At 35.1% G+C, this 15,526-nt stretch overlaps 1 protein-coding gene across 1 annotated transcript in view; it reads right to left on the bottom strand.

The window, feature by feature from the left end:
* The window catches only part of LOC112046295 (uncharacterized), a 61,277-nt gene that overhangs the window by 18,278 nt on the left and 27,473 nt on the right, over nucleotides 1–15,526 (bottom strand). Inside the window, exon 3 of the mRNA XM_024082895.2 lies at nucleotides 4,583–4,683. Coding sequence (XP_023938663.2) covers nucleotides 4,583–4,683 — 101 coding nt within the window. The remainder of the gene's footprint in view (nucleotides 1–4,582; nucleotides 4,684–15,526) is intronic.

Below are 15,526 nucleotides of genomic sequence, written 5' to 3'. Positions count from 1 at the left end.
GATGGAAGCCGGCTAACTTGTTACGAGGAGGATAAAAATCTACACTTCTTTCGGTGTCTACACATCACATTGGAACGCTTAATGGCTCGGCGGTACGTCTTTGTCGGTTGGGTGGTAACTAAACTAGCCACGGTAGAAACCTCCCACCAGCCAGACCTGCCCCCCTAGCCAAGTGGAACGTCGACTCTCTTTCTACGATTGCTACCTACTAGTTTTCTACTAGTTTTCGAAGCGTTAGCGATCGTACAAAGAGAATCGGTGTGCCAAGTGTTGCTAGGGGGGCTAGACCTATAGTAGACTCTTAAAATAGACATAGATAATGATGAAAAAATGAGTTAAATGTACCAATATTCAGAAAATAAACATTTTTATTCCCTTTACACATAAATGCAATACATTGCAGCACAAACAATCGCTTTGACTAATGGGATTCGATTCTACTCGAGTGCACTGACCGCGTCCGTGGCACGCGATTTTGCATTGCTTTCTAACAAGATGTAGCTATTTTATCTAGGTCATACGTTTCAATCCTGACCGGCTAGATGGTCAGGCCATTTATCCTGCTCATGGATAGCTAAAATCGGTTTTTAGGGCAAGCAGTGTCTAGACCATAGATTCCCAAAGTGGTCCAGTTAGACCCCCAGAGGTCTATGGAAGACTCGGTGGTGGTCTATATTGACTTGACATAAAAATGGGGGTTCACGATTCGTAAGCGGGGGTCCACCAAAATGTATCTGGTTTCATACCGAATGGGGAGTTTTCTAAATAAAAAAAATATCAATTGATTGCTTCCTTATGCTGTGAATAAAGCTTTAGATATCAAAAATTAAAGTTGGCTGAAATAACTGAAATAACATACACAATCAATTAATTCATTAACTAAGTAATCAATTCTCAGTATATTCATTTTAACTGTTGTTTCGGGGTGGCTATTGATTTAGCTGCAACGAAAATTTTACATAAGTCAATAAATACAATTTAATCACATTTTTTGGATATAAACTTAGCAAAGGGGTCCACCGGAACCAGTTAAATTAGAAAGTGGTCTATGAGAAAAATAAGTTTGGGAACCTCTGGTTTGGACTATGTGGTATCTCATGGACTTGGGTTCAAATCCTGACCAATACTATGAGATATTAGGTCTTCCTTTCTTCTATAAAATTTTCAGATAAATTCTTAGCCCGGAGTTTGGAAGTTGGTTGTGTTACACCCCAGTCATCATTATCATCTGATAGTGATCGTTAAATAAACATTATCACTCTACGCCCGATAACCCAATTTGTAGCAGTGTGGTGGGTCTTTGCTCCATATCTCCTCTCTTATAAAGAGGGAGGTCTGCCTGTAGTAACCGTTGAAATAGGGTCATATTTGCGATGATTATGACTCGTGGCAATAAATAATTTTGCAGCTTTGCAAAACAAATAACTAATTTACAAATAACATGCAGCGACCTTAAGTTAATTTTAAGTAAGTATTGAAAATTTGGAAATAAAATTAAGGCTACTTTATTACTGTTCGCGTAAAAAAGGTAACTAAAAAACAAATAAAATACTGTGCCAATATCTACGTAGAGACCTTTGTAGGGCTTATTTAATTCAACACGAATTCAGTAAAAGTTTTCTTATAAAATCTCCTTCACTAACGAAGCTTTCACATTAGCCTCACGGAGGGGCAAATTGAATTTACAAATGTAAGTGTTAAGGCGCGTTCACACGACGGTGCCAGTGCGTGGCGCTACGTACGAATCAGGCACTTTAGGGAAATTTAATTATACGGATCGCGATCTTTCCGCGAACTCTTGGTGGGTTTAATTTGGTTCCAGACTAATCTTCTTGCCTCCCAAGTTGCTGTGGTCTAATGTACAAGAGTTAGCGGAATATAGTTTTCGTGGTTTGTTTAAGTAGACGCCCGCAGTTTCGTTTGCGAGAAAATCAGTGTAGGATTATTAGCCTTAGGTTACTTTATAGGTACATTTCTAGAAAATCCTTTTTTAGCGAATACGTCATAATAGCTACTTAAGTACCATTATTTACCCTCAGAATACAGAAAACCACCAGAAGGAGTGATAGCGCAAAGAAGTGAAGCCATTTAAACTACACATTTTACGATTACTCACTCTGTGTTTGTCGTGTTGTTTGATGTGCTATACAGGTGACAAATTTAATTAAATTAAGCCGTCTTGTGCTATTCCTTCGTGTAAAAATGCCGTTGGTAAAAAAAAGAAACTGGATAGGATCACATTTCACGTTTAAGTAGCACAAATAAATATTCTTATGTTAAAATAATGAATAATTTTTACGTGAATTTAGTTGTCATAGAAACCGATGACTTCATTTTGTAAGTGTTGCCAATGTAATTGTTTTGATTTTCCCTACTTTTAATTTCAATTCAAGGATTTATTATTTATGTAAAATATTAATCAACTAAATAGGTAGGCATAGGTTCCGGCAATTAAGTTGAAATAAAATTGTGGTAATCAGCGCAGATAAAGAAAGTGTAAAATAATCTTAAAGCTTTAAAATTTTACAAATAACAATGGCGTTTCTTAAAACATATTAAACCAATTAAATGGCCTTATTTATACTTGAATTTTAAGAGACATAAAAATTAGAGAAATAAGACGAGATAATAATAACTGTGCACGCGATTGAAATACATATTTATAATAATAATATAATATAATTATATGGAATATATAAAATTATTATTGTAAATATGTATTTCTTTAGTTTGTTAGTTGATAAGTTTTATAATAACCGTCTTATTATATCTATTATTTATTTGTCCTTGTCTTAAATTTTTTAGAGTTCATTTTCTTGCTGACTCTTAGCAATCACTAGAAAACCGGTCCCACTGTTTTTATTATTTACCATACAAGTTAACATTTAATGTGATGAACTGTACACTTATTGTTTTCCTTTTAACATTATAAATTTTTACCACAAAATAGGGAAAAATTTAACAGCCTCATGTACTAGCAACATTACGCGGGTGAGAATTGCGACGAGTGCAGGCTGTTGTGTACAATTTTTGGACACACTGCGCACTATAGAATGACATCTAAACGTGGCTTCTGGTGGTTTTCTGTATTCTGAGTATTTACCATCCTTTCAAAGGTTGGAGGTGTGTGTAGATTAATCATTAACTAAGCGATGTATTTTATATGATACAGGTTATAATGGAAGGTCGTATGAAGAATTTCTGCGCCAGGCACCCAAAACGTGCTTGTAATAATCGTTATTAATTTATATATTTTTATGATTTTGTAGTAATAGTGTTCTTATTGCACTCATACAAGATTGTACTTATGAAAAATGCATGTGTGGAGATACCATGTTTTTTTTTGCTGGTGGGAGGCTTCGGCCGTAGCTAGTTACCACACTACCGACAAAGACGTACCGCCAAGCGATGTAGCGTTCCGGTACGATGTTGCGTAGAAACCGAAAAGGAGTGTGGATTTTATCCTACTCCTAACAAGTTAGCCCGCTTCCATCTTAGACTGCATCATCACTTACCATCAGGTAAGATTGTAGTCAAGGGCCAACTTGTTAAGAATAAAAAAAGGTACTTGTATTGTGTAGGTTTTAAAAATTGTATAAAACTGAAATGAGGCTGTGTTAAATACAAGTTAGTCTGATTTATGTGTACCTATCTTTAACACGTATACATAATATTTTAGCTAACGAGTGGTGTAATTATTAATAGATTTGTAGCTACAATATTAAACTTCATCTCACGATATTTTTCTAAAACACTTTACACTGTAACAGCTTATGACGTAATCATATAAACTACAAAATCGCTATCAGCTTTTATCTTGTAGCATATAAAAAAAACTTGTGCGTGTTCCTTACACTCTTCGCAAGAACTTTCCTACTTTTAGCACCACTGAAGCAGTTATTGCCTTTGTTGTTTCCAAACTATTTTCTACCGAAAATACTTCGCGAAAAGATTGAATAGACATTAGTGAGCGCCGAGTTTTATTGAGTTTGTATTCTTTTTCTATTAACGAACGCAATCCAGTTAATACAAAGAAGGTAAGAACAGAAAATGAGAGAAGTTATTTCTGTTAGGTTGTTAAATGAAGTTGGGAGAAAGAATGGATGTTCAAATGAAATTGGAATTTGGAATGAAAGTTATTGGTTTTAGTTGTTCATCCGGAATTCAAATAACGGGTTGGTTTTTTAGAACTTTGTGTTATTTGTGTTAATATCTTATCAGATTGTAAGTCGAATAATTATTTTGTGATTTTTCAGGATTTGAGTATGCAGTTAGTCAATGAAAAAAAACAATTACTTTTGAAAAAAACAGAGGATTTCTAAAACTGATTTTTATGCGCTTTCCTGATAAAGGTATGAAATGTAAGGAATATCAATACACTAACTGACGCCGCGCGGTTTCACCCGCGTGATTCTCGTTTCCGTAGGAATACGGGGATAATATATAGCCTATAGCTTTCCTCGATAAATGGACTATCTAACACGGAAAGAATTTTTCAAATCGGACCAGTGGTTCTTGAGAAAAGCGCGTTCATTCAAACAAACAAACTCTTAAGCAATATAAGTCGGTAGTCGATACCTACCTGTCGGTAGTGTTGTAGGGCGAGCCAGAGTATTGGCTTACTGACGCCAGCTCTACTCCTCCCCGATATATTGATACGAGTGCCAAATCTAATGTCCTTATCTGTAACAAAATAAAATTATATTAGGCAAATGACAGTAAAATGTGGTAGCTAGTTGAAAAGAATTATTATAAACACTCAAATAAAATTACAAGTTAATGTGTTATTGTATCTTAAAATTACGTTAAATACTTAAAAAATAGTTTTGTTTAAAATGTTATTAGTTTTATCCCCTCTCCTAAAAGAAAGAGGGGTCTGGGCCATTAATTTTTGCTAAGTGGCTGATAATGATGAGCTATGTGTTTTGTCATCGTATGTGACAACTACAGTTATTTTTGTAATAAGCAAATAACGATTGGCTTAACAACCAGATTGATATACAACTAACTTATGAAGGTTAGAGATCTTTCCAAACTTACAACGAACATCCTCGCAAATTTCTAGTCACGTCCCTTCACACTATATTACGCCCACTACTTTTTTATTGTAACAACCGAAAAATAGTTTCCTACCCGCGTCCCCAGTAATGGAGACACGCAGAGAAATATTAATGCCTCAGAAGCTACACCGATTACATACCACTAGCATTGTAAAAAGGACCTAAACACCAACATATAAGGTTTATAGTTCTCTGCTAAGTGTTATTAGTTATGACGTATATAATATTGAGGAAGTTATGAGTATTACGGTGACGTAGCAAGGACATACTTCGGACTGTCACACATGCTTAGCGTCTTTTGTGGCTTTGTCAGTTCTTATTTTGTTAGATTTATATGAAAAGTTGTTTGGTATTACTACTTTTCTTTAGTCTTGAATTAAAAAGATTAAGCTTATAATACACTTGAGGACAATACAAGCTTTTTATGTGAGAATATAACATTTGTTGATTGGTTTATCTTTAGGGTAATTCATTATCTTTGACGTATGCTAGTTGACATAAACGAAATTGATATTCTATAATTAACCTCTGATAATAAAAGGGCGCACAACCATGTAAAAAATTTCTTTTAAAAACTGGCCAATTTTGCTTTGACAGTTTTAGAATTATTGGTAAAGAAAATTATACCTAAACTCCTTAAAACAAATTCAGAGCAATTTCAACCTTAAGAATTGAGTTTAAGGTTGAATTTGCAAATGCGATTACTTGAATTGAGTGCCAAGAAGTTGCGTTAGGCATTCATTGATTGGGGACGTTTTTTGGTCGCTGATTGTGCATCCACTGTTTAATAGGAGATCGATGTATTCTATGTAACAAATGTCATCCGGCGCCTACTGGTGGAGTGGTAGATGACATTTTTCAATTGATAATAAAGACAAATTAGTAAATAGGTCATTAGTTAGTTGGTTAGAAATCGACAATAATTTACTAAAGATTCGATACATGAGGAACATTAGTTAATTGTCAGAAAAAAAAAAAAACTAATTGTAAAAAAAATACCTACGAAGTAATAGTCGAATTTCCTTTTTAGTCGGTTAAAAATATTATTTTTATGTTCACTTTTATGTTATATTTTCCTACCGATGCCTCATTTAGTTGTCTGCCATGTTTCACATCTTCAGATAACCCGAAGCGAACTGTATCAAACGTGACTGCAATTTCAAGTTGGACCTACTTGACAACATTTTCACATGGTGAAAATTCAGTCAATATTTTACAGTGAAATGAATCATTATTGTGGTAGAAGTACCATATCACCATCATTATCAATCGGCTCACTGTCACGAGTCTCCTCTTAGAACGGGAGGGGTTAGGCCAATTAGTCCACCACGCTGGCCAAGTGCTGACAATGATGAGGCTTAATAAGGTAATTATTGGAGACATAGTGGCATTTTGTAAGACGTAGTGTATCACCACAAACTTCCCGATTCCGAGCTGAGCATTTAATTTCAAATCCTTAGTCATTTGATTTAATATATAGTTGATAATTATATGTTACTTAACCGCATCGCCGGTTTATAATAGCTTGTATAGATAGATTTAAAGCAATATTATTGTTCATACTAATATGCATGTACCCGCACTGAAATTTTAATTAAACTAATCCGAAAACCAATTTCCGCCGTCATTAACCTATCCTTCCGTACTATTATAAATTCATGGGTGTATCGCTCCACACTTCAAATTCACTGACATTAAGATAACACGGAACTCTACTGAAAACAGAACATTGTTGGGAGATTTGGGGCAGTTTAACCCTTCACTCTGGGGTTATAACCCGGGGCAGTATGAAATGACCTCATCAGTTTGGGAGTTGGCTTGGAAGTTATATCATAATATACTGTAATCTACAATTTTCAAAAGCGTACCTTTAAACAAACCACCTCTGAGTAAAAACTTACGACCTACCGACTAATAAAGTTACAATATGTCCTATTTGATACGCTGTTCGGTGTAAAAAACATAGGAGATAATAATAATTTATAATATGTCTGTACATAATTGTTATCGCCGCGTAGCAACGACTTACGGTACGGACGGCTTCAGTATGCTCGTGGCGTACTTAAGATAGGCGGGGAAAAGGGGAGTGTTTGTATACAGTCAAAGGTACCTTTAACCCTACACACATCGTTCACAAGTACGTGACTCCACTCAAGGTCATTCTCTACCATTATTTTGATTACACTTTGATTTGGTAATTAAGTTGTTCTGACAAGTGTTGTGAATCATAACCTTTGTTCGACATTAGTTTTCATAAATTTGTAATCACTTTTAAGTCTTATAATATAATATTATAACACTAAATCGTCCGTCGCTTTTGTCTGTCTGTTTACAATTCGGATTGCGGATCCGGAAGATTCATCCTTTAAGATCCGCTATATGTTATTCTTGTAAGCAAAGTCCTTTAATTATAATTATTTAAATACAAGCGATTCTTATGTTTTTGTGTATTTCGAAAACGAGTATACCGATTTTTTTAGTACCGTGGCATTGTAACAATAGTTACAGACAAACAGACAAATTTGTTTATCAGCACAAATTAATATTAAGGGTATAATATATATGATCTCGATCGATCCTTAGGCATTGTTAATCGTTATATAAAGTTGTCAATAAGATGGGTTTGAAAACGTCTTCATATTTCTACGGGGTAATTCAGAGATTAACGCAATTAACCCTTATCCGCGGGACAACTATCGGTTGAGCCAATCCCACAAATTAGGAACAACATCGCCTTGGCAAAGAACAGCCATTTGCCAAAGCGGATGCTATAAACTTTGCGAGAGGGGATTCCGCGTAAATGAAAAACAATAATGAGCCAATTTGTCTGGCGTGCCGTGGTATCATGTAGTATTATCTTAGTAAAAGAGTAGGAATATTGTCTTGGCAGAGCTTGCCTGCTGAGATAGGCCCGATTTGTCATGTAAATTGTTGGGATGATTGAGCCGGGTTCCGTACGAGGTTATTTCGTACGAATAGAGTTTTGGTAACTTTATGCGTTTGTCACTGGGAACGCTCTCTGTTATTTGTCTTGTCGGGAATAATTTTTGTGACAGTTTCATATAATTTTCTTTTTCGTTTGGACGTTTTTGTATGACTGAATTCCATCTTGTTTTTTATTCAAATATGTTAGAGGTGCTAGTTTTGTAAGTTATTTTTTTATTCGACGTTGGAATTTGACTTGGATCCTAATTTAAGAAGGTTACGATATTGACCGGCCTCCGTGGCGCAGTGGTATGTATGCGCGGTGGATTTACCAGCTGGGCCGATTTTCTTAATTGGTCCAGGTCTGGCTGGTGGGAGGTTTCGGCCGTGGCTAGTTACCACCCTCTGACAAAGTCGTACCGTCAAGCGATTTAGCGTTCCAGTACTATGTCGTGTAGAAACCGAAAGGTTGTGGATTTTCATCCTACACCTAACAAGGGTTAGCTCCATCTTTCCGTTCCATCTTAGATTGCATCATCACTTATCATCAGGTGAGATTGTAGTCGAGGGCTAACTTGTAAAGAATAAAAAAAAGGCGAGCCGACTTGGAAGACGTAGCTTTGACGTGTTTCTATGATTGTGCCTTCTAACGGACCCCTAGCTTACTGAAACGGATAGCTGAAGCCAATGTAAAAAAGTATAGTTCACACAGCTAACTAAAAAAATGTAAGACAACCCGTTGACTTTTCGTCAAAGTGCCGTTTTCTTTGAAACGTTGCTTGCTGGAAAAGTCAAATTCGGTAAGAAACTTTATAAAATTTGTTTGTGTTTTATTGGTTTCCTAAATCTTGAGTCTATCAAACCAACGGGGAATAGATAAAAGCTTTGAACCCAGAAATCCTTACCTAGGTGTAAAATAATTACATCTATACTTATAATAAAATTGGTCAAAGTCTATACATTTATTCGCAATTTGAAATTTTACTTACACCATTTGTAACACCAAACGTTACCGTGGCATAACAAACTACAGCGCCATCTAGAATCTATACTTATAATACGAATTCTGTACATTTTGTACATTCTGTACATTGAAGATATTTTGAATTTTTTTGTTGGGGGCATTATATAATCGATACTGAAGCTAAAAATATTTTTTTTCGAGTTTATGTCTGTCTGGCTCGTCTGTCCGTATTTTTTTGTTATTCGGGCATCACGCTGAAACCACTGAATGAATTCAAATGAAACTTAGCACGGTTTAAGACCATAATACGGAGAAGGTTATAGGATACTCTTTACTGCAAAAATAAAATAAGAAGAGGGTTAAATATAGGTTGAAAGTTTGTATAGAAAGTCCTTCATTTTTTGAATTACGGTTTTAAATTTTTTTTCATAAATCATAAAATAAATACGAAATATAATGGAATTCAAAAAATTCTACAATTCAAACTCTAAAGTGGTGAAATAGGGCTTGAAAGTTTACATTGATTTCCACGCGGACGAAGTCGCGGGTGTCCGCTAGTTAATAATAATAGGCTTCTAATAATGCCCTCGGTAATCACGTAAATTACGTTACGTTAAAGGACGATAAAGACACAAAATGCCTACTGCTCAACAAATCCGCTGAGAGAAAATCGTAGTTAATTACATACTTGATCACGAAAGTTTCTTTTTCTTAATAGGATAAAGGACCTTTTGCAACCTGAACTATTTGGACTTATATTACCGAATTTCAACAGAATAAGATTCTTATTGTAATCCGTATGAAAGCAGTTTGTATTTAAGGTCCTTTCCGTGTATTGATTCGAAAGCGATACAGCTTATTAACCGATTTGCTTGCTAATGATTGATTGACTTGATTGCTAATGATTTTTGATTTGATTTGATTTGATTTGACTTCAAAAAAAGGAGGAGGTTTTTAAACAAATAGTCAAAGTTTCATCAGAGCTTATAAAAGTAACAGAAATAAACGAAATATTATTCTTTTGCATTTAAAATAGATTGATGGTATTTTCGGACTCTTTTTACTAGGGATAGCCACTATAGTTTGACAACTTAACACTCCCGATGGCCCGCGCGGGCCGGGGGCGTGTAGCGATGAATGAAAAACCCATGACTGATGCACCTGTCTTCCCCGCACGCACGATTTCACACCCGTCTGCAGTCTTTCCCCCCGTCGCCCGCATATCATAGGATTTGCCATATGGTGAGTTTGAACTAAACGTTACTGTAAGTGGCTAAAGTGTGAGAATGCTAAAAATATTTTTTTTCTAATAACTTATTTATTATTAGAAAAATTATATACTTATTTATTTTGCAAACATTCCGACAATATTTCTTTTTATGAGAAAATTGGTTAATGTGATTTAATTTTCCCAAAAATCTTATATTAATCAATATTATATTCAATGGTAGCCAAACACCCAATTAGTAGCGTTGTTCGTTCTCACTAGCTTATACGCAGCACTTGACAGTAAACCTTCGATAATGCACGCCATTGACGATCAATTATTCTCACGTTTCTGCAGCACCCACGACTCTAGCTGATCGTGTATTGGTCACTGCGTGCATGACGGTTCGACTTATGAAACGTCTTCGCTGCCGTTTGCGCTGCTGAAGCGTGAGAATAATTGACCGTCAATGGCTAACTCAACATTTATTTTTAACACAATTTATGACTACTCGAATCCTCCTTGTTGTCTACATTTATCAAAACCTTGTGACCTCCTTATACCTACATACGAAACAAGCTTAGAGCGTCCCCAAGTCGATTATATACCAAGAAACAGAAAAATATATCTACTTACAAACCAAAACTACGTAAAAATATAGGTATAGATTGCTACGTAAAACTTTTATAGATAAAGTAGACACACAAATTGATGGCCCATAAGGGATTTTCATCCTAAATCTATCTAGATGTCTCAATGATAAAGTGGATCGTAACTAACATTGACATCAAGGCTTAACCAAAGAAAATTTCAGACATCAACTTACTAAAGCCATAATCTATGTGTACTGTTTACCAACAAACATATTAGAAACTAGCGGACGCCTGCGACTTCGTCCGCGTAGAAGTCAGTTTTTCACAAATCCCGCGGGAACCATGGATTTTTCCGGGATGAAAAGTAGCCTATGTGTTTTAATCCAGAGTAAAATCTATTTCCATTCCAAATTTCAGCCCAATCGCTTCAGTAGCCGTAGCGTAAAAGAGTAACAGACATACTTACACACTTTCACACTTACACACAAACTTTGGTAAACTATTATAAAGGTATAATATAAGTGTGTAAGTGTGATGTGATGTGAGAGTGTGAAGTGTGATGTGATAGTGTGATTAGTGTGATGATGTTATACTATCATTTCTAATATGTTAATTCGCTAGTCATTTCACACCTATTATAAATTATAATTGAGTTGTTCTTAAATTAATGATGTTTTTTATTTTATTTTATTTTATTTACAAGTTAGCCTTAGTAATGCTCGTCCACAGGTAGAATTCGCATACCCGGACATTAGTATGGTTAAGTTTATACTGTGATGGCTTTGGAAGGTAGCAGTTTTTTAATTACAGGGTAAAGACCCTCCACTGTCCAAGTATAAAACGTGATTTTATGGTTAAGCTATTACGCGATCTACGAGTAGGTTTATAATTAATTAATAGCAAAAGCTTATTAAACTTTCATGTCCATGGAATAATGATGATGATGATGATGAAAAGCTTATTAAAAATATGTGAAAAACAAATAAAGTGCGAGACAAATGACATTCGAAATAATGGCGTCATTAAAAAGAGTTCGGATCTAACAGGAGTCAAGTTTAGTTGAAGTTCCTTTGAAATGGGTCTCAAAAAGTCCCATGCAACAAAATATACAAATAAATATTTATATATGTACAAACAATACAAATATGTAATTTTTTAACTGTTTGAAAGCTATTTACGGTGAAGTTAAAACATGCTACTATTTAAGCATCGTGTAGCGTATAGTGCTCGAAATTTTCATAAATATTTAGACTGCAAACCTTCAACGAAGGAAAAACCACGCAAAATGAGTATATATAGAAATAAATTTAACTCTTCTAATTAACGGTGGGGTTTGTTTTCCAAATGTATACTTAATATTATAAAGAGGTAACTTCTGTGGTGTTATAGTTGGAACTACTGAGTTGATTTTGAAAATTATTTTTATCTGCAAAATCGGTTCAGTAGATACAGAGTCGACCCTACCCTACCCTACCCTATTCATCATCATTATCATTGTCAGCCGATGGACGTCCACTGCCGGACATAGGCCTCTTGCATGAACGTCCAAACAAAACGGTCTCGAGCCGCCAGCATCCAGCGGCTCCCTGCAACCCGCTTGATGTCTCCGGTCCACCTAGTGGGGGGTCGACCAACACTGCGCTTTCCGGTGCGGGGTCGCCACTCCAGTACCTTGGGACCCCAACGCCCATCGGCTCTTCGAACTATGTGGCCTGCCCATTGCCACTTCAGCTTCGCGACTCGCTGAACTATATCAGTGACTTTAATTCGTCTGCGGATCTCCTCATTTCTGATTCGATCACGCAGAGAAACCCCAAGCATTACCACTTTATAATATTAGTAAAGATATAAGTACCTAGTACCTTCCGTTTATAAGAGTGTTTGTTAACTAAGCCTGCTTGTAAATAAATGAATTGTTATTGTAGGTACAGTGTGAATCTATAAAGAAACTAAAGAAAGAAAGAAAGAAAGAAAATATATTTATTACTACATTATGCCACACACCACAATTATTTAAGAATAATACCCTGTGATATGTGGCATAACCTAGAAAAAGAAACTAATGAATAGTTTCTTTATTTGTGCTTTTAATTCAAGTTTCGTGCTCCAGACAGTCATTCAAAGGATGGCAAAAACTTGTTCCGATAAAAATATTGAAGAGTTTTTCACCAATTTGAATATTATCTAGGCGAAATGCATGGCAGTCAGGTCAATGAACTCAAGAATAAAACATTCTGAAATTCAGCTTTTTGCTAATGTTTCAGTTTACGTTTTTTTCCATTCGTCTTTGAAGTTAAGTGACATTCCTAATTAAATGAGTCGCTCAACTTTTTTTCGACGAATCTAATAAAACTGTTAATTTTGTTGAAACTTAAAATTGTATGCCGTATACAAACTAAATTTCAAAACTTTAAAATTAAATCCTAACGAACGTCTGGAATACTAAACTAATTATATTAAAAGCGAAAGGTCAATTCTTTTACTTACTAATGTTGTACATCTTTGGAAATTGGAATCCGTAATAAATGATTTTAAGTTTTTAAATACATTTTATTTTAAATGTGACCGTTAAAAGTACCTATATAGTATATATACAAAAAAATTGTTAAACGTAAAAAAGTAGTATGTCCCATTTACACTTCCTGGACACACAACTCGAAAGGAATTATTTGATTAAATAACTTTCGTTGTCTACTATTGGTCTAAATAAAAAAAAAACAATCAGGCACCATTGTTCGCCTCAGTTACGATGCGCTAGTGACATATCTCATCATTACCAACCCATATTCGGCTCACAGTTTAGCTCGAGTCTCTGTCTCGGCCTTGGAGGTCAACTCGAACCTCTTTGGGAATAAATGCTCTTGACCAATGAGGCACTTATTTAGGATCAAGTGAGCCAAATTAAACTCGTTTCGTTAACCATTCGATAAAAAATCATAAGTTTTAAGCCTTATCTCAACCCTGAATAAGCTAGCCACTAGACAAAAAAGACAGAACAAAGTCCAGGATTACGTTCTTAAATTTTGTTCTCACAGATATTCCAATTCAATAAAACTGATTAACGATTCATCCAGGTCAAAAAGGTTAACAAACTTCATCCACCGCTTCCCAACTACGAGGAACTCGGCTATAAATTATCCGGAATATCCGGCCCGAGGAAATGAAAGGTTATTTCCAATCTGTTATCAGTTTCTACTTTATAAATTATTTCAGTTTTCCACGACCGTGTACCATAAATGTTATATTACGCCGAGTTTAATTGTTACAATCTCTGATACCTACAATAGGCTACTCGCCTGCTGTATAAAAAAACTAAGATTTTTTTTTGCAATCAGGCAGTTTAGATGTCTAGAAACTCTAATCACATTATTATTTGTGAAAATAATCTCGTAATTGTAATATTTTTATAAAACAAAATTGTATTTTTATCACATTTTTCGTCGTCACAGTTTATGATTGGCGTTTGCGGCCAATCATAAACTGTGACGTCATTCGCTACAAGGTATCGGTTTGTGATTGGCGCTAGCGGTGACGTGATATATCACATCACTGCAAACGCCAATCACACTGTTATCTCTATGAATGACGTCACTTGCTAATGTATTGTGTTTCGGCGGCAAAAATTTTACGTAGATATTTTTTTCATTTATATTAAATTTTTTACTGGTTAATATTGACGGGACAAAATAAAATATAGCATATAACACTTCCATAATTCAGTTTAAACACTGTTTAAAAATAAAAAAGAGGCAGGTAGCCTATTTTATACTTATACTACAGTCCCACTCAATGGCTAATGTCTACCATCAAACAAATTAGAAATGAAGTTAGAAAACGCATGTCATTTCATAGCTTATTTATTTTAAGCTAGCGGAAGTCCGCGACTTCGTCCGCGTGGAATTCAGTTTTTCACAAATCCAACGGAAACCATAGATATTTCCGGGATGAAAAGTAACCTATGTTTTGATCCAGAGTGAAATATATTTCCATTCCAAATTTCAGCCAAATCGCTTCATTAGCCGCAGCGTAAAGGAGGAACAAACATACACACACACTTACACATAAACTTTCGCGTGTGATACCCATGCGAAGCCGCATGTTTTTATATACAACGTTTACAGTTTTTCGGTAGTGTATTCAGTATCAGCATTGCACCCGTGCAAAGTCGGGTAAACCTTCCTCTATCTATTAAATAATCGCATCAAAATCTGTTGCGTAGTTTTAAATATTTATGCATACATAGGGATATAGGGACAGAGAAAGCGACTTTGTTTTATACTATTTAATAAGTTCCAAAATCTGTAAAATGCAAGTAGCTAACTTCAAAAATGGATATGATAAGCGAAGGCTAGAATTTATTGTTCAAAAATCTTCCGAGCACGGTCAAAAATCTTTTAAATGCTACGAGTTTGTTTACAAGCATATATTTAAACAAAAAAAGAATTTTCAAAATCGCTCCATAAATGACGGAATTATCGCTGGACATACATAAAAAAAAAACGAAAAAACATACATACAGCCGAACGTAGAACCTCCTCCTTTTTGGAAGTCGTTTAAAACAAAACTGAAAGGACACTTTTTGGGACAACCTGTATAACATCGCAGCAAGAATACACTCACACAATTATGTAATTTATTTTACTACCTACTAATGACATTTTTTCCATTTTTTTTGTTTGTTTTTAATATTGTCTAATTAATTATTATAATCATACAGTACCACCTGTAGTTTATGTTGCATAATTGTTATGCTTAATTTCAATTACTACCGTAACTA

Source organism: Bicyclus anynana, chromosome 13 (assembly GCF_947172395.1).
Source record: "Bicyclus anynana chromosome 13, ilBicAnyn1.1, whole genome shotgun sequence".
NCBI classification, from domain to species: Eukaryota; Metazoa; Arthropoda; class Insecta; order Lepidoptera; family Nymphalidae; genus Bicyclus; species Bicyclus anynana.
Note: the sequence above shows the minus strand (reverse complement) of the source record. Positions and strands in the feature narration are given on the sequence as shown.